The sequence below is a fragment of the Ascaphus truei genome, chromosome 4, assembly GCF_040206685.1.
Source record: "Ascaphus truei isolate aAscTru1 chromosome 4, aAscTru1.hap1, whole genome shotgun sequence".
Classification (NCBI taxonomy): Eukaryota; Metazoa; Chordata; class Amphibia; order Anura; family Ascaphidae; genus Ascaphus; species Ascaphus truei.
Window position 1 is genome coordinate 330,066,457 of NC_134486.1, and position 20,444 is coordinate 330,086,900.

The 20,444-nt window shown below is 44.4% G+C and overlaps 1 protein-coding gene across 3 annotated transcripts in view; it reads right to left on the bottom strand.

Moving 5' to 3' along the window:
- The window catches only part of COL19A1 (collagen type XIX alpha 1 chain), a 622,544-nt gene that overhangs the window by 355,427 nt on the left and 246,673 nt on the right, over positions 1-20,444 (bottom strand). For all 3 annotated transcript variants that reach the window (XM_075598080.1, XM_075598081.1, XM_075598082.1), the window contains exons 13-14: positions 16,469-16,522; positions 2,537-2,590 (exon numbers count right to left, since the gene is read on the bottom strand). In XM_075598080.1, the coding sequence (XP_075454195.1) occupies positions 2,537-2,590; positions 16,469-16,522 (108 nt within the window). The remainder of the gene's footprint in view (positions 1-2,536; positions 2,591-16,468; positions 16,523-20,444) is intronic.

Sequence of the window (20,444 nt, forward strand, 5' to 3'; positions counted from 1 at the left end):
AGCAGTCATTTACATCTGTATGCCAAGAGCAGTGTCAAAACAAACGGGAAAAAAAACACACTTTTTGGAACAGATGAAAAAATTTGAGTTTCCTATACATAAATTGTAGAAATAGAAACTGAGTTTGACACTTAGTACATACTGTAGATCTGATGTGTTTCAAGACAGAACATCAGGACTGCATTGTTGAAGAGCTTTTTACTGTTAATTATAAAATAACGCTTAATAACATTCAGAAACTAAGCTTTCCAATAAGTAAAGTATTTCCATGTTTTCATTGGTTTGCGCCAATATTATCCCATGGTAAAGGTTTAGCTACTGCACCGACACAGTTTATTCTAACATTTGCCCGTTATGGCCGGGGCTTTTTTCAGCCAAAACGGAGCCGCGAGCGAGCCGCATCTTCCCCTTCCCGCGTGTTTAATTTAAATGCTTCCCATCCCCTTCCCCTCCCCTTCCCCGAACCCCTGGCTGCTCCCTCTGGCTGCGCGGAGCTTTGCGCGGCTTCCCCCTTACCCCTGTTGCCTCTGCAGCCTTCGGGGATGCCGGGGAACCCTGGAACGTGTGACCGGCACCAGAGTGACGCGCCGCACGCGCCAGGGAAAACCCCAAACGAGCCACCGGCATCTCGAAAATTTCCCCACACCGCGGTTACGGCCGTATTAGAATAAACAGTGTCGCCACTGTAATAATTCAATGCTTTTTTAGCAGTACCCTGTGGTAAGTGGTAAGACCACCATCTAATGTGATCATTTAACTCGAACAGAGCCACCAGTTGCTGTTATCTCAGGGATGCATATCGGCGATCGTATACAGGAGGCTAGAGGGTGAGGCACAGACATTTTGGATGCTGGTTACTTTAAGAGTAGCAGTAAGTATACCAACATATTTTCATTGCTGGCAATTATTGATTGAAGGTCATTGAATTACTGTACTATACTTAAAATAACTAGAGAATTAAAGGTGACCATTGTGACCTACTGTACTTGTAACACTATTCAAAATTCCCATTTATCTCACCTCATAAAGCATATAAAAAATTATTTCATATAAATACAATATAGTGTATTTAAATAACATTTTTAATATTGCCTGTTGACAGATGTTATCATTGCTTTCTTTTTTGGACTTCATATATGCTAAGCATAACTAACTTTTATTCAGGGTTATAACGTATTTAATAATCCTTTAAGAAAAAATTTTACCACTTATTTTTGAGCAGTGGACGAGATATTGAAGATTTTGTTTTTCGATCTGTACTAACAAACAGAAACCCGCTCCTTGGTAATTACAGCAATCATTGCAAAAGTTGGCTTATAGCTGCATCAAGTGAAGATCTCGCTTTTGATATTTCTTAGACTTGACATAGATCATTAGTCGGTAATGTTAATGTCACCTCAGACCTAGCTAATGCACTGAACTAATAAAAGCTAGAGACAAATCAGATACAGATTCAGGTTTTGAGTTAGAAGCAGGGGAACCTGGTCTAATTCCCAGTATCATCTCCTTGTGACCTTTAGTACACTTTAGTCACTTTAGCTCCATGTACCTCAGGCACCAAAAATATTGATTGTAAGCCTTATGGGATAGGGGCTGTGTCTGTAAAAAGTCTATATAGAGCGCTATGTACACTGTCAGTGCTATACAAGAATACATATTATTATAATGTATTTTGTCTGAAATTCCTTCTGTTGACATGCCTTGAACCGCAAGCTGGCACACACAGGACGAAAGTAATTTTATTGCAAACATATACTGTATGTGTACACAAGTGAATCTATCTTGTTATTATTTATGCTTAACTTTTATGTGTATGATGTCAACATATTTCACAGTACAATGTGGGAGGGCGGAGTACATTCTGTACTGTATATGTTGTTATAAAAAAACTAGTATAAAACATCATTTGTTTATACATTTAAGATGATCAAACTCATGTGATATCTGTTGAAGAAATTCTTTTGACATGTTTTCTCCTTTAAAGACAATGAAATATAGTATAAACTTTGGATTCCTAATGGTGCTGTTTTATTTCTAGTAATTAAAAGAATATTATTTCAGTGTAAGAGAAACATCCCATATTTGCAAACCTTGCATGGTCTTCCCTTGGATACAGAGGCGGAAAATAGAAATACTGACTGTGTATAGTTGGTTACTCTATCTATTTCTATTACTGTATGCATCCAGGAGCAGTGAACTTTTTACTCTCAGTTTCCTCTTGTTCTTCACGTTAGATCAAAAGGGAGACACAAAAAACTGTCAAACCATGTGGGAGATTGACTACGTGCCGCTGTGATCTCCAATTGCCTTTTACTTCCATAGATGTATTTATCTGAACAGGGTACGATAGCTCGCATGTGGGGCTCAGTAAAACTCCCACAAAAACATGTTAGCTCCACCAACTTTTCACGTGTGGCTAATTGCTATATGATGGTGTCTGCTCCTGCTGGCGTGTTGTGTGCATCCCGCTACAATGCAATAATGGCTGCTACAGTACTTTGTGATATTCTGCACTAACACTGCAACTTAATCCTACCTTTTCTCCCGTGGGACCAATTTGACCTTGAAGGCCTGGCAGGCCATCCACACCCTGTGCAAAGAGAAGAGTAGACATATTAATCGTTAGAAAATCATATATCACAGCTACATTATTAACATGGTTATAATAATGAAAACAACTGAAATCGCTACCCTCCAATCTTCATTCCACAGATCACAGTAAATGGAAATATAGAGACAGGCTGGCACTAAAATGATAAGCAACATCTGTGCATTGGTGGGTGCAGAGCATTAAATCAGCTAGTGTTCTAAATACTAAATATCTGTGCAACTTCACTTCTTGCTAAAATTACATTAATTTACCATCTGGAAGGAGCATCATTTAGAGTTATGAGATTTTAAATACCCACTTGAATTAAATTAGTTGAGGAATAAATAGTACTGATTTAGCTGTTTGTTGCCCTTTAACAAGCCAACGAAACGGTTCATGAGTTAAATTGGAATGTTATATTCCTATTTGTTGATATAAAACAATTAAAAAAAAAAAATAAGTCAATGCTGATAAATATGTCCACATGCCTTTGCAGTGTTTATAAAAAATATATAACTTTGAGGTCTCTGTGTTTTTTAAAAATATTATTTGTATATGATGAAACACATTCCTTTGTGCGGCTTTCTGTTCACATACTGTACAAATAAAGGCATAACGTGTGGATTCCTCACCTTGAGCTTGCCAAAGTATTTTTAAAACATGCATACAGTATAAACTGCCTATGAAACAGAATAACATTTCATACTAGGGAAGCACAATGTAGCTTCCATCAGATCTGTTCACATTGAAGCTGTCCCACGGCCTCCTAGAGGGGGTGATTGGGACAAATGATCTTGGCCTGCTACCTAGAGGATAGATAATTCTATAGGGTCTTGGCTTTCTGTCCTTTCAGATGCCATTTTGCCTGTTTTATCCTTGCTTGACAGCACATTTTCTTTTACCCCAGCCAAACTTACAGCGCTGATATGACTCATTTGTTTTTTCTACTTTTGTTCTCATTCTTTTTCATAGGGAGTTCATTTCTCTCGGGAATCAGTTGACTGTAGCAGCCTTCATTTCTATGGCAACCACATTTTTGTCAACGGTTGCACTACAGTATGCTCATTCTGCTTAATAGGCCCACACTCACTAAACTCCAGAAAATCAGGGCAAAAAACTTGATGTTACCTGATTCAGTAATGGTCATTATTTGTCCTGAGGTCAATGGAATACCCATGAAACAAACACTATACAAACATTTGTTTTTTAGGATAATGCTACTTTCTCAGCCAGATACTGGAATAGGGATTTTGGAGGACAGTGAAAAAACACTACGTTCTCATGCTAGCGGCTCATTTGCATATAAATTGCACCTCACTTAGATTGTAAAATCTTTGGGGCAGGGACTCCTTCCCCTAATGTTACTTATATTTGAAGCACTTATTCCTATTACATTACAGTTTGTCTCCTATTATTATGTCATGTCTATTACTGCGGTAAAGTGCTCTGTACAGTACATGGATGGGGCTAAATAAAATAGCGGTGGATTCCAAAATCCACCGCCCCATGGCACTTAGCTGTTATGGCCGCCTCTTTGGTGCCGCGCTCCTCCTCCTCCTTCAACTGCAGCGTCAACCAACGTGATGTTGCATTGCCATGGTAACGCGACTTTATGATGTTACGTGACGCTGCAATGTCACGTTGCCATGGCAATGAGATGCCATGTGACATCACGTTGGTGACGTTTGCAGCGTCACTTGATACTGCGGTTCTGAAGGAGAAGAAAGGCGGCAGGTAAGGAGGCGGCCACAACAGCCAAGTGACTTCCCATCAGGCCCAATAGGCCAGAGAGCGTGGCAAGAGTATATATGGGGCAGACATTTTTGCCATCCTAGGCCGGGCCTAATGCGAAATCCGCCACTGTATACAAATAAAGATATACATACATAGAAATTCTGCCTAACGTCCATGGTTTATACTGATTATAGCGAAAAAAAGGAAAAGAGAGGCGCGTGTCACATAGCGTAATTCTGTGTAAAATGTATTCTTAATAATAACGATTATAAAAAAGCACACTTATAAAGTGTAGCTAGTAAAAGAGCACGTAGAGTTAGGCAATCTCATAAGAGATGATACTCATCTGGAACCACTCATGCCAAAAATGAGAGCCAGCAAGTGTTTCGATACACAAGTTACTAGTGGTAGTGGGATGACGCCATACGTCTCAGCATACGGGCCCCTACGCATTTCTCCTCTTTCTTACCCTCGTTAGCAGATTGTACATTACAGATTTTTTTAACATTGTATTATTAAGTATACAAGGTAGATGTTTGTGTATATATTGCTTTAATAGCAATATGGATCTGCAAGCTGCTGCTGGCCTTCTGCTTTAGTGGTGGTGTTTATGGCTTAAGGTGTATGATCTAGCATGTTACTGGGTATGCTTTCTGTTTTATTACAGGGGGCGTGATATTCTTCATTGGCAATATGCTAACGTGGAGGTTTTTTGTTGGCTTTTCACCCACCATAACTTAAAATGTGCATGGCAAACCTACCCATCTTGAAAAATTTGCAAAGCCAGTACAACCAACCTCACACTGATGAGACCCATTAAGGTTGAAACATGTCTGTGAGTGGTTTGACTAGAATTACATTTAATCCCATGCTGTGCTTAAAAGAGAGAGAGAGAGAGAGGGGGGAAGAGAGAGAGAAGAGGGAGAAGAGAGAGAAGTGAGGGAAGAGAGAGAAGAGAGAGAGAGATCATTTATTTTCATTGAATATTTATATGTATTTTGGAATTTGTTTTCGCAACGTTTGTAATGTGTTTCTATTGGCCAAAAGCCCTATTAGCCACCTTTGGCTAATTAGGCTATTGACGATTAATATAGAAGGGGGTGATATATATACATATACCTGCCGGGTGCTCCAACACCCGGTAGTGCCAACGGAAGACAAGGGGCCATCTGGTCCCATGCCGTCGTTGTCAGAAATGGGTCCACCTCCACGTGGGGTGGTATCCAGCTGGAGGGTCCCACCTTAACAGTATCTTTATGCGTTGGTGGTCTGGTCCCAAACCACAGGCTGCATCTGCTGGGCGACGTCCTTTGCTGTGTCCCTGACACTAATTAGATAATGGGGCAGTGTCCCTGACTAACCTACAGGGGAGTCGGGGCCTAGCTGGGGCCTAGTAGGGGGTCTCTGGCCCAGTGAAGGGGTCACTGCACATAAACCCTCTCCCTATCTTGTCCCAGCTCCAACTGGCGTGGTCTCGCAGCGCGCCAAATGTATCAACTTTCTTGTGCAGGGGAATCCGGCCACGTCATTGGCTGCTGTGTGCCAGGTGGTACGTTGCCCCTGTGCATTCTGGGGGCTCTAGTCCCATGCAGATCTATTTCCCTAATGGCAGCCACTATCTAGCACTCTGCTGCACATGCGCGCGCATCTGTATTGGCCACCGGCCCTCGGATGCTACAGCGCATGTGCAACTCGTACCTCCAGGCCCAGTCAGGCCCTGAGTCCCAGTAGAGACAAGCGGAGCTAGGGACTGCCATAGTGAGGTTCCTGACCCCCGTTAGTGTTGCAAGATCGAGAACCAGACTGTTCTAATTGGTGGGAGGTCTGGGCTCAGACCCCACTAGCCTCCACCGCGTGTCCGGGTGGGATCACCCTGGACCGCCGCGATGGAGGACGGACTACTTCTAGATCCTGCAGAGCCTTTGCGAAGATTGTAGCAGTACCGGGTACCAGAGTACCCTGCAGGTATTTCTACAAGTGCACCTACGGTACTATCCTTTCATTTGGGACACAGTGGCTGCGCAGTCACACTCACATATACATATCTATCTGACTCACTTGAGGGTGGGAGGACTTATCCCAGGGTGACTGGACACAGGGTGGGATCACCCGGTGAAGGGACACAGGAGGGTTGGCGTCCGCTGTGACGCAGAGTAGAGTGCCTCCTCTAGGGAGGGCGCTGGTATCCATATATATATATATACATGTGTAAGGTGTTGCCTATAAATAAAGTCGATTGGTTAAGGTATCCTGCTGTGTGGTGGTATTTATCGTGTATACGTCCTGCGAAGGCCCACTCCCCCTCCGGCGGGAGCTGTCGCAGGTGGAGGCGCTGCAGCCATTATAATCATTGCGCGAGTACCCCAGGCTCTCCGTGGCAGAGACTTAGGCCCTGCGAGCCTACGGGTGACACAGAACAGGGTAGCAGCCTGCGTTCGATAGGAAGCAGGGCTACATTTGGAGGTGCTGCTAAGATCTTAGACCTGGGGTGCCCCTCGAGAATAAATTATTACCACCATGGCCCTTCCTACCCGCCTCTGAGAAGCCGAAATACGCGGAACGGACCTCGCCTCAGTACGACCGCCGCGCTGCCCCCAGGGATATTTCATGCTACAAATGTGGAAAGAAGGGACACATATCGTACGACTGTCGAATGGGCGAGTCCCGACACCGGAGCCCATCTCCCAAGAAGTTCACGCCACAGGCCATGGTCTGCGGGGTGTATGCGGCCAACACCAACACGTCCGGGACCCTTCAGGGAGGACAAGGCTCGCCAGAAGAAGTTAACCGTGAGGGACCGGTAGCGTTGATCTGGGTGCTAGTGGACAGGATCTACTCCTCTACCCTACTAGACACAGGGTCCCAAGTCACCATCATATATCGGGGGTTCTATGACCGCCATCTCCAAAAGCGGCCTTTGAGACCAGCCGAACATATCAAGGTACGCGGCCTAAGCAATGATGACTACCCCATTGACGGCCTGGTGACCGTGGACCTGGAAATACAACAGCTCAACACGGGAAAATCTCACCCCATGAAGGTTGACGCCTTGGTGTGTCCGGAACCCAAAGATACGCCCAAGTACCCAATCATCCTCGGTACGAATGCTGATATTGTGCAGGCCGTCATCCGGGCCTACTTACACGAAGCTAACGAGCTACCCATGTCCAGCCTACAGTTACAGCTAGTTCAAGCCGACCCAGCCCCTCCCACATCCCCCTCGGAAGACTACGGGCTGTTGTTCTGCGGGCGGGGAGGATTGACCCAACTCTTTCCAGGAGAAATGCAGAGGATCCCTGCTTGGTGTGCCTACGCTGACCACCTAGACGAAGAGCACCAGTTCTCTCCAGAAAGCACCCCCGAAGAGGATGTCCGGCGAGGATATCGCCTTGTGCCAGAGTTTCGCAGTCGGCCCGCCGCCATTGCCCGCCGAATTTTTGTAATGGTACAGAATCTGTTGCCCTTCCCCCTGGCCATTGATGTGGGTCAACGAATAGGGAGGATTTATCCGGTCAGCTCCGTGGACGAAGCCGTGCACGTAAACGCGACCAGAGTAGAAGATCCAGGGGTAGCGTTAGACTTTGACTTTGGCTCGTCTGACCTGCCGGAAGCCTGGAAGGAGCGAATACGAGTACAGCTAGAAAAAAGAAGAGCCGTGTTCTCTACCAGTGAGATGGATGTGGGGTGTAGTCGCAATGCCCAACACACCATTCGTATGACTGATGAAAAGCCCTTCCGGGAACGTTCCCGTCGACTCGCTCCCAGGGACGTAGAGGATGTAAGGGCAGCCATCAACGAAATGGAAGCAGCCGGCATCGTCATGGAGTCACAAAGCCCGTACGCCTCCCCTATAGTAGTCGTGCGAAAGAAGAATGGGCCGGTGAGATTATGTGTGGATTATCGGACGCTGAACAATCGAATGGTACCGGACCAATATAATCTTCCCCGTATAGAAGAAATCCTAGATACCTTACACGGGAGCCAGTGGTTCAGCATACTGGACCTTCGGTCAGGGTACTACCAAGTCCCCATGAGCCCCAAAAGACCAAGAGAAGTCAGCATTCGTCTGCCCCCTAGGGTTCTATCAATTCACCCGCATGCCCCAAGGCATATGTGGGGAGCCGGCCACCTTCCAGCGGTTAATGGAGAAGACTCTAGGGGACCTGAACCCCCGAGAATGCCTGGTGTATTTAGATGACATCATAGTCTTCGGGGAATCCCTGGAAGAGCATGAGGCTAGGCTCTTGAAGGTGCTGGATAGATTATCCCAGGAAGGACTCAAACTCTCTCTGGATAAATGCCGGTTCTGCCGGACCTCCGTGACGTACGTAGGACACATAGTGTCCGGTGAAGGAATTGCCACAGACCCCGCCAAAATAGAAGCTGTTGTCAACTGGCCCCGACCGGATAATGTGGGAGAGTTGCGCTCGTTCTTGGGGTTCTGCGGCTACTCTCTCAGATTTGTGGAGGGGTACTCTTGTCGGGCCAAAGCCCTCAACAGCCTACTCAAAATATATCCGACGGATGCGGGCCAGAAGGCCCACCCTGCCCGACAGCCCTTCGGGGACAAATGGACCTCCGAGTGCGAACAAGCTTTTAAAGACTTAAAACAGAGCCTGACGGCGGCCCCAGTACTGGCCTATGCAAATCCCGAACAGCCATACATTTTACATGTGGGCGCTAGCCTGAGTAGCCATGGGGCCGTGTTACATCAAAAATATCCCGAGGGATTGCGACCAGTTGCGTACATCAGCTGCAATCTCACTGTCAGCGAGCAGAATTATCCAGTGCACAAGCTCGAGTTCTTGGCCCTTAAGTGGGCTATTGTAGACAAACTTCGGGACTATCTGTACGAGGTGTCGTTCGAGGTACGGACAGATAATAATCCACTCACCTACATCATGACGTCCGCCAAACTCGATGCGGCCGGCCATCGCTGGCTGGCGGCTCTCTTCAATTATAATTTCACCCTGAAAAACAAACCGGGTCCCTTGAACATTGGAGCGGACACCCTGTCTAGGCGGCCAGGGTTGGCCACCACCCCCGACGAAGATCAGTGGAAAGAGATCCCAAGACCAGGAATACGATCTTTATGTTGCACCGCAGCCATCGTAAACGATCAAGTAGCCTTCTCAGAGTTACGAGTGGCCGACTCCCTAGGGTGTGCCTCCAACGCTATCCCTGAAGCCTATCGCGACCCTAGTGGAATGCATGTCACCCCCGACAAGATTATCGCCTGGAAAGATATGTTACGATATCAAGAGCAGGACCCGGTCGCAGGGGCCATTCGTTATGCTATCTGACACAATCGCCGGGCCCTCCTTTGACAGACTTCGGGGGATGTAGGAGGTATACTGATGCGGGAAGCAGACAAGTTCGAGATACAAGACAATCTGTTATACAGAATTGTAGAATATCATAATCACCCGTATCGACGACAATTAGTGTTACCGAAGCGATTGCAATACCTAGTACTGAAAGCTCTTTATGACGAACACGGTCATTTGGGGGTGGATAAGACTTTTGGACTTGTGAGAGATAGGTTCTTCTGGCCCAAAATGAGAGAAGCCGTGGAGCATCACCTCGGTCATAGATGTGTGCAGTGCATTCAGCGCAAGACTCTACCCACCAGAGCAGCCCCAATGGGCCACCTAAAAAGTTCGGGACCTATGGACTTAGTCTGTATCGAACCCGATAACCATGGCATAGGAAATGTGCTGGTCATTACCGATCACTACACCCGCAACGCTCAGGCTTTTCCGACCAAAGATCAAAAAGCCATTACGGTGGCTAAGGTACTCTGGGAGAAGTATTTCATGCATTACGGGCTTCCTCAACGCCTACACTCCGATCAGGGGCGGGACTTCGAAAGCAAATTAATAAAACAACTGCTGAACCTCTTACATATCAAAAAGTCCCGTACTACGCCCTACCACCCTGAAGGGGATGCACTGCCGGAACGGTTCAACCACACTCTACTAGACATGTTGGGAACGTTAACAGGAGTGGAGAAGACTAAATGGAGTCGCCATGTGGAAACCCTAGTACATGCTTACAATTGTAAAAGACACGATTCTACAGGGTTCTCGCCATACTTCCTCATGTGGACATACAGTTGAGAGTCTCCACGGATGGGGTACACAATACTACCCACTTCCGCTATGTACAAAGATTGCAAGAGAACCTACAGCGGGCCTATGTACAAGCCGAGAAATCCGCTGAGAAGTTGAATGCCGGGAATAAAAGGCGGTTTGATCATAAAGTGAAACACAGAGACATTAAACCGGGCGATGCAGTACTTCTCCGCAACCTGGGAGTACCAGGTAAACACAAATTGGCCGACCGTTTGCGAGAGGGGGTATACGAAGTGGCCTCTCAATTGCCTGCTCCCTATTCTCCAAGTCGAGAAAGGGGACTTAGAGTGGCCTGCATCCTCTTTAGATGGAGACTGGTCAGCAGAGAAAGAATCAGGGAACTCTGATGTTCTGGAAGATCCACAAGAGGGAACCTCTCAAAGGGGTCCTCAATATGAAGCATCTCCCGGTGGAGCTTCGGGTAAAGAGCTTCAGGAGCAATCACCCCAGGAGGTAGCTCCGGAAAATTCAGTATTAGATCCGCGGAGCCCATGCTTCGTACCCATCCAAGACCAAGCCCCTCAAGGGAAGAATTGAACGTACCAGGTGCTGATAGTCACTCTCCCACGGGAGTGACCGAACAACTGTTAAGGAGGAGTCAGAGAAATGGGCAACCTCCAATGAGGATGGCCTACAATCAGTTTGGGGCACCCCACTATGAGGCTCAGCAGTGGGCTCGCAATCGAGTGCAATCAGTTATTGTGATGTTTAGCGAGATGTACAAGCTGATTTAGAGACCACCTCTGTTAGACATTTTCATTATATAATGATGTGCCTGTTTAGCGTGTCCAAGTGGGGACGTTGGAATCCACAGGGGGGAGGATGTAGCCGGGTCCCCTTTTTCTTACCCTTGTTGTTGTTGGAGGGTGCGTTACATGGAGAGTGTTCCGCTACGGAGGCTCCGCGTCATGCAAGACGCCATGTTCTGGTTGGCAAGCCGTATAACCTAACCTAGACAGAGGTTGCGCAAGCGCAGATGGTGTGGCCAAAGCCCGCGAAGGAGGAGAGTGCTAATTGGAGGGAGTCAGCGAGACACAGGTCCCATTAACCCCTGCGGGTTCCCGTGATAGGGCTGAGCCAATGGGCTGCAAGGTTAAGGAGGAAATGGAGGTGTTTGCACGCACGTTGGTCAGAGCTGGCTGGAGAGGAGAGGAGACGGAGCTTCGGTGTGGGGAGGCCAACCACCCCCTACGTAGGCCGCATGCCCCAGGCCCAGTCAGGCCCTGAGTCCCAGTAGAGACAAGCGGAGCTAGGGACTGCCATAGTGAGGTTCCTGACCCCCGTTAGTGCCGCAAGATCGAGAACCGGACTATTCTAATTGGTGGGAGGTCTGGGCTCAGACCCCACTAGCCTCCGCCGCGTTTCCGGGTGGGATCGCCCTGGACCGCCGCGAGGGAGGACGGACGACTTCTAGATCCTGCAGAGCCTTTGTGAAGATTGTAGCAGTAGCGGGTACCGGAGTACCCGGCAGGTATTTCTACAAGTGCACCAACGGTATCATCCTTTCATTCGGGACACAGTGGCTGCAAAGTCACACTCACATATACATATCTATCTGACTCACTTGAGGGTGGGAAGACTTATCCCAGGGTGACTGGACATGGGGTGGGATCACCCGGTGAAGGGACACGGGAGGGTTGGCATCCGCCGTGACGCAGAGTAGAGTGCCTCCTCTAGGGACGGCGCTGGTATCCATATATATATATACATGTGTAAGGTGTTGCCTATAAGTAAAGTCGATTGGTTAAGGTATCCTGCTGTGTGGTGGTATTTATCGTGTATACGTCCTGCGAAGGCCCACTCCCCCTCTGGCGGGAGCTGTCGCAGGTGGAGGCGCTGCACCCATTATAATCATTGTGCGAGTACCCCAGGCTCTCCGTGGCAGAGACTTAGGCCCTGCGAGCCTACAGGTGACACAGCGCAGGGTAGCAGCCTGCGTTCGATAGGAAGCAGGGCTACATGTAAATGCAGAAAACCGTGCTCTATAACTGGACCTGCAAATTAGAAATTGGATTCTTTATTACAAATATCAACTCTGTCATTTGGTTGCTGACACGTGGCATTCATCTTATTATTGTGATAATGTACAGATTGTTTCATTTCCTAGTGTTAAACTTCTTAGCCGTGATACAACAGCTGCCACCAGCTGAGTTTACTGCTGTACAGTATGAGTTCTGTCTTCCTTCATTCAGCACTTCACATTCTATCAATGTGAGATGTATTACATTATTGTATCATTCATAAATGTGAGATTAGATTACAGCAGCAATAAGAAAACACAGTTGATAGCACATTCTTCAAGCTAAAACAAGGACTGCCAACAGGGGTGGAGATACAGCGACATCTGTCATAAGCCCACTCTGGTGGTCTGAAACAAAAAATTAGGCCCACCGGAAGTCTGCCACAACTGTCACTTTCAATCACCTGGGTGGTCCCCCCTTGCACCATTGTGTAGGGCCCAGATGGATCCTGGCCCCTCCCCCCCCACACCTCTTGAGCCTGGGGGGATGGGGAGGAAGAAAAGAAGAGGGGCAGGGAAAGAGAAAGAGAGGGGGGCAGAGAAAGAGAGTGAGAGAGAGAGTGAGAGAGAGTGTGTGAGAGAGAGAGGTCTCAGTGAAGGGGGTGAGAGAGGAGATGGTGGAGAGAGGGGGGCGAGAGAGAGAGGAAGGAGTGGGGAGTGTGAAAAGTAGAGGGGGAAGTGTGAGAGAGTGGGGGAAGTGTAGGATAGAGGGGGAATGTAAGAGAGAGAGGGAGGGTGTGAGGGAGAGAAGGGTGAGGGAGAGAAATGGGAGGGAGACAGAGCAGGCAGAGAGATAGAGGAAGAGTAATAGAGTGAGGGAGTGAGGGAGAGAGGTAGGGAAGTGTGGGTGAGAGTGATGGACACGTGTATGAGTGTGAGAGAGAGGAAAAAGAGCATGGAAAGAGAAAGAGAGGGGAAAGAAGGGGAAGTGGGGTAAAAGAGAGAGAGATAGATATGACAGGCTTCAGTCTCCAAGACAAGAAGGAAGCTGAAAAATCATTGAGGGATGAAGTCGCTTCTTCCTACTGTATAACCCAAGTGGCCATCTTTTCACCAAAGATTCCCCAAAGATTTCCCACAGCTTAAAAGTAAATGTCTCGGGAACTGTGGTGTCCCCAGAGCCAAAAATAGCTTGGTTCAGCACCAGAGGTTCAGATGCTGTAAACGAATTAAAAAATAATAATGAACATTGGTAGATCCCTGCTTTAAAATCATATCAATGTGAGAAAACTTAAGCCCAATTAAAATGAGAAAAGGTAAATTTCTGGCAATTTCAGACTTTTGAGGGCAAATTTTAAGCCCAAACTCAAAGTGGTTTTTGTACTAAGTGTTGCAAATGGCTTTTTAGTGCAAATTTGATTATTATTTTTTTGGGCGCACAGAAATGAACTGTGCTGAGCATAAAGATGAACTAAAAAAAATGTTTCTGTGCAGTCAAAAAAAGGTGAGTCAACATTGTCCCCCAAGTTCAACTTGGCATAACCCTAAAATGATTGCTAATAGTGTAAGGTTGAAGGTTTGTATTACTCTTTAGTACTGAAATATTGCCACAAAAAAAAAAATACAAAACAAAAAATCTTGGTAATGAAACCCCAAACTTTGGTCTGAAGATATTTATTTTGAATGTTTCCAGCTCAAATGCTGACATATTTTGCACATTGCCATTAAAGAACTGCATTATATTTGAGAAATAATAGCAAGGGATTTTGCCCAACATAATGAGGGATGCTACATTTATGTTCTATTAAGGTAATGTTTCTCATTGTGCGAATATTTGAGTGGTCAAAATCATATCATTTCAGTATATATAACAAGGTATACAAATAAAATTGCAGAAAGAGTAATAGGCATATTATCACTTGGCTGATATATTGTATAAGTTACTTGAAATCCAAATCATTCATGCTTTTCTGTGCTTCTTCCAATTATAGTCACACAGTATATAGCTTGGTCTCAATTTAATACAGCCAATAACAGAACATCTTGGGACTCATTCAATAAATGGTAGAGGGGGGAAATTAAATTGCAGTTCATGAACGTTGCCAAGAGAGAATTTATAATTCATATCTATTGCAATATGTTTCTACTAATGGTGATGGTTCTACTGTAAGCTACAGACAATAGATCTAAATAGAGGAACTAATCCAAAAGACAATGGCGGATAAATAAATAAAATTGAAATATTACCCAGTAACTATGATGTTATAATATAAAAATACAAAAATGTAAACATATTGTTTTGGAATGATCAGAGTGTTAAAATTTAGAAGAATATAAAAATCAAATGTCAGATCACCCAGGCTGTGGATTTAGTTGTGCAGATTTGGTTGCCAAGGCGTTGGTCACTAAACAATCATTATTAGGGAAATGTGGGGACCGAAACCTTCTCAGCTTTTGATACTGTGATCACCTTTAACTCCTACACATTCTTTACTCTTTTGGTAACCATGCCACTGCTCCTTTTACCCCTCTCATTGTTCCTTCAGTGTCTCTTATGCCAACTCCTCTTTGACCTCTATGGAACTCTATAGGTGTACCTCAGCTCAGTTACTCTCCTATTTCTACAGTACACACTCACTGGATTCCTTTGGATTTAGCCATTATCTCTATGCTGATGACACACAACTATATACCTGCAGTCCAGTCAAAAATGACAGTGCTGGCTGGAACGGCTGTATGAGATTGATCATACAGCCATTCCAGCCATTCTACTCCCAGCTACAGGAAATCTCGAAAAACGCAAGACCTTGTGACGTCAGACCCAGGAAGTGAACGCCGGGTAAGTGTGCCGGCGTTCCCCTGACGAGCGAGGAGTGAGAAAGATACCTATGTGGGCGGACTGGACTAGGACCTATATGACAAGACCCCCAAAGACAGGGGTACGTCGTCTGTAGATTATGTACCGAATGTGAGTATAAATACCATTTATTCACATGTACATCAACCCTTTTCTACTATCTGTACCATTGGATTTCTTCTTCTTTCTTCTCATCCCCTGTGACCCTGAAAGAAGATTCCTGCTGTCACATAAGAAGAACCTTACCATTTAGAATACATACGTTCCTATGGTTTAGTATCCTTATATTTATTATTTATTCAATGTACACAATTCACACCACCACTATTACTCTGCACTCCCTTTTACCTTTTTACTTCACCATATCACAAGAACATAGAGGTTGTTTGTTTAATTGGGTTAGAGATGCACTGCATTGTTATTATAGTCACTTTATTCACTAGCACCGGGTTATATTTTGTTTATCTTATCTGTTCTATGGTTTGCTTTTTCTTCTGGTTTCCTGAAAACCAATGTGAGAGACTGACCAGCAGTTACAGGAAATGGTTAGTTGTAGTCACTGCTGCTCAATGGTGTGCGACCAGGTACTGAATCTAAACATTTACATACATGAATATTGAATGTTGACTCATTTTTGGTTCAAATAAATGATGAAAAAGTATCATGTTTTTGTGTTATTTGTTTGATCAGGTTATCTTTATCTATTTTTAGGACTTTACGATCTAATAACATTTTAGGTTTGAAATATGTGAGAATCCTAATGGTTCACAAACTTTTTCTCGCCTCTGTATATGTACTTGCTGTTATGCTCATTATAGATAGGGTTGGGGAGGCACTCCAATACAATATAACGTATATATGATTAAGCATGCAGTAGTGCACAAGGTTAAAACTCCTCCAGAATTCCATGTCTAATACTGTACTGTACAAAGGGTCTCCAGCTGGGGTCCTGTGTACACTGAACATATTTAATAATATTAAACATACGACTCTCATAGCTGTAATAGCTTTTCTGTGTGCCCAGGATAAAATTTCATTATACTGTATGATGTAATTGGGTTAATCTTATTGTTAGCTTTCACAGTCCTCTAGTTTTGCATTGAATAATTAATTTATAAATGTTTTTTTTTCCAACTAATTATATTTTTTGCAATGTGTGACTACAATAAATTAAATTACATGATTTTACTTACATTTTCTCCATGAAGACCCACTTGACCGATTTCTCCTTTCTCACCCTTTTCACCCTAGAAATACAGTAAATGCTTGAAATAATAGAAGAAAAGGGAAAAAAAACAATGTTTCATAGCTAGTGTACTGAATACATATGTTTAATCAGGAGTTTGCTGTATAAATAGGGCTAGCTTATAATTACTATATCAGAAACATCTCTTATTATTTGACCAATGATCTTATAAGAGGAAACACAATATCACTCTCATCCATTCTTTGACAAAAGCAAATAATATATAGCAGATTTCTAGACCCACTTAATTAAAGTCTTTTGCAAAAGGGAATAGCTCAAATAGCCCAGACCACAACGGGGAAATTAATACTGAACTTGTCAACGCCCTGTGCAGGATATGCATTAAGGCAAGGAAATAAAAGCCTTATTTGCAAATCAGATTTCTGCTCGTCTCTTGTTACACTGTGTGTTATATTATTACCACTGACAGGAAGGACATCAAGCTTGCTCTAAGCCTTTATTACTACAGGGCCTTTCAGTTCTGGAGGGATGATATAAATTGTAATGACTTACTCTTTGTAGTTGGAAAGTAAAAATGCAGTCAAATAAGTTGGCTAACCAATACTGGATAATTTTTGGCCATAAATTATGCAAGCGCAACTAGAGACAAGAAGTCTAATTACGTACTTCAGAAATATATTGCTTGATAGTAAATTACAATATGTTATTCTTGATTTGTAGTAAAGAATTTCAGTCCTAAGGGGTCCATTTTTTAGAAATGATTTCTAAAGTGTTAACAGCTACCATGCTCTAGAGCAGGGGTGAGCAAACTAGGGGGGGAGGAGCAAGATTTTCCACGGGGGGTGTGGCTGTTACAGAGGCCCCGTGCTCTTCCCCAAGGCAATTAAATTAAATGCCGGGGGATCGCTTGAGGCCTCTGCAACTTCCCTCCAACCTTGTCTTCCGCGACACGTCGCCATGGCAACGCGTTGTCAAATGACGCGGTGGGGTCAGGTGACCCCGCCGCATCATTTGACACCGAAGACATGGTGAGGAGGGGGGAAGTTTGCACACCCCTGCTCTAGAGTAGAGGTGTTTAACTCCAGTCCTCAAGACTCCCCAACAGGTCAGGTTTTAAGGATATCCCAGGTTCAACACAGGTAACTCAATCAGTGGCTCAGTCTTTGCAAGGGGAGAAGTCATCCCACTTCTGTCCCTCATACATTTAGATCGTGTCCTTTCTGCAGGACATGATCTCCGTTAGCAAAATGAGCCCCGACTTCCAGACCATATGACGTAGTGCTATGTTTTGGGGCACTCATCGGGTTAACCAAAATAGCATTTTTTCATCTATCCTTTCTTTCTCAATTTGAGTTTAAGACCTTTTTCAGTTTTAAATTAACAATTTTTCCCCCCAAAATATTACCTAAACTAGAAACGATCTGCACCTTCCTGCCCTCCAGGGAACCACTGGTTTCCAAGATATTTCTATTTGTTGTGCTAGTTTTCTAATCAAGACATCTGGCTGCAGGGCCACCATTAGAAAGAGTAGTGAATTTTTTTATTGTCTGACCCCAAAGGCCACGGATTGCTGCTTTAAAGAGTGACAGCTATGTGACACCCTGCCAGAGTACATTGTGCAGTATAGAGGTTCTCAAATAGTGCACCAATTTGTTCCTGCTCTAAATTTGTCAGATTCATTAAAGGTAGAGTGAAATACCACATCACATCAAGGGTTGATCCACTGAGCTCCATTAGTGCCTTAACGATATGTTAACTCCAGGTAATGTCTCATTAAGTGCTAACAGAGATCTTGAAAGCTAACCCTAACGATGTGTTAAGCGCTGTCTTAAGACAGCCTGTTGTTAACTTTAACGACCCTTACTATTAATGATATGCAAAAGAGGTGTGGACAACCTCAATGCATAGCCACAGTTTGCCATAAAAGTTAACACGGGACTTAACGCTATCTACTTGGTATGTTTTGTTTGATTGGAACCCCTCTTAAATTAAGCCCACCTGCAATTGATCTTTATTTAACATCTACTTGGACAAAACCCTGTTTAGAAGAACCATCTGTTTTAATGTCTCTCACATGTGCTAATTTAGTTGCCTGAGCTGATCTAAATTCAAGCAGGTGACATTTTAGAGCTATATAACCACACTCATAGCAGCCCATGCTGTAATAGCACATTTTAAGTAGCAAGCAAAGGGGCGTTTAAAAGGAGTGAACAAGTCGACAACACCTACTGGCCCTGATTCCTGGATTTGATCTACGCTGGAAAGAAGGATATTATCTATCCCAGACTGCACTGGGATATTGGGTACTCAGACCCCCGCTTTTTAACTTGTTTATTAATGACCTTGCGGTTGGCATCGAGAGCAAAGTCTCCATCTTTGCTGATGATACTAAAATGTGCAAGGTAGTAGAATCAGAGCAGGATGTAATTTCTCTTCAGAAAGAATTGGAGAGACTGGAAAAGTGGGCAGGTAAATGGCAGATGAGGTTTAATACAGATAAATTTATTTATAAAATATTTTACCAGGAAGTAATACATTGAGAGTTACCTCTCGTTTTCAAGTATGTCCTGGGCACAGAGTTAAGACAAATAATACATGGTTACAAATACAGTTACATAAATGAACAGGGTATACATTATATACAAGACATTGCATGCACAGTTAAAGAAAATATATATTATGGGCATCTGAAACAGTTACAGACCAGATTAAAATGTGAGACAGCCTTAGATTTGAAAGAACTTAAACTGGTGGTGGATGTGAGTCTCTGGTAGGTTGTTCCAGTTTTGGGGTGCACGGTAAGAGAAGGAGGAACGGCTGGATACTTTGTTGAGCCTTGGGACCATGAACAGTCTTTTGGAGTCAGATCTCAGGTGATAGGTGCTGCATGTGGTAGAGGTGAGGAGCTTGTTCAGGTTGCTGGGTAGCTTGCCCATAAAGAATTTAAAGGCAAGACAGGAAAGGTGAACTTTGCGCCTAGACTCTAGTGATGACCAATCTAGTTTTTTGAGCATTTCACAGTGATGTGTGTTGTAGTTGCATTGGAGAACAAAACGACAAATTGAATTGTAGAGGGTGTCAAGTTTGCTAAGGTGGGTTTGAGGTGCCATATACTATGTCTCCATAGTCAATAATTAGCATTAGCATCTGCTGTGCGATACGCTTTCTGACCAGGAGACTTAGGGAGGATTTGTTCCTGTAAAGTACCCCTAGTTTGGCATAGGTCTTGGTTGTCAGGGTATCAATGTGCATTCCGAATGTTAAGTGGGAGTCAAACCATAAGCCCAGGTATTTAAAACTAGTGACAGGGGTTAGGGTTGTGTTAGTGTTGGTTCTAATATGGTGCTCAGTCGCTGGAAGCTTTAAAAATTTAGTCTTGGTCCCAAATACCATTGTTACAGTCTTGTCAGTGTTTAAAAACAGTTTGTTTTGGGAAATCCAGTTTTCGAGTCTCAAAAAGTCAGACTGAAGTATGTGTTGAAGGTCAGAGAGGCTATGGCTGTGTGCATATAGGATTGTGTCATCTGCATACATGTGTATTGAGGCTTCCTTACAAGCTGTGGGAAGATCATTAATGAACACTGAGAAGAGTAGGGGCCCCAGAACAGAGCCTTGCGGGACACCACAGGTGATATCCAGGGGGTTGGAGTTAGAGCCTGAGATGGACACATGTTGGGATCTTCCTGATAGGTAGGACTGAAACCAGTTTAAAGCATGCTTCCCTATTCCAGAGCTCTGGAGTTTGTTAAGCAGGATAGCATGATCAACTGTATCAAAAGCCTTTGCAAAATCTAGGAATACTGCACCAGTATTGTAAGGTAATGCATTTGGGATGCAAGAATAAAAAGGCGACTTACAAATTAAATGGGGATAAATTGGGGGAATCCTTGATGGACAATGATTTAGGAGTGCTTGTAGACAGCAGGCTTAGAAATAGTGCCCAAAGTCATGCAGTAGCTGCA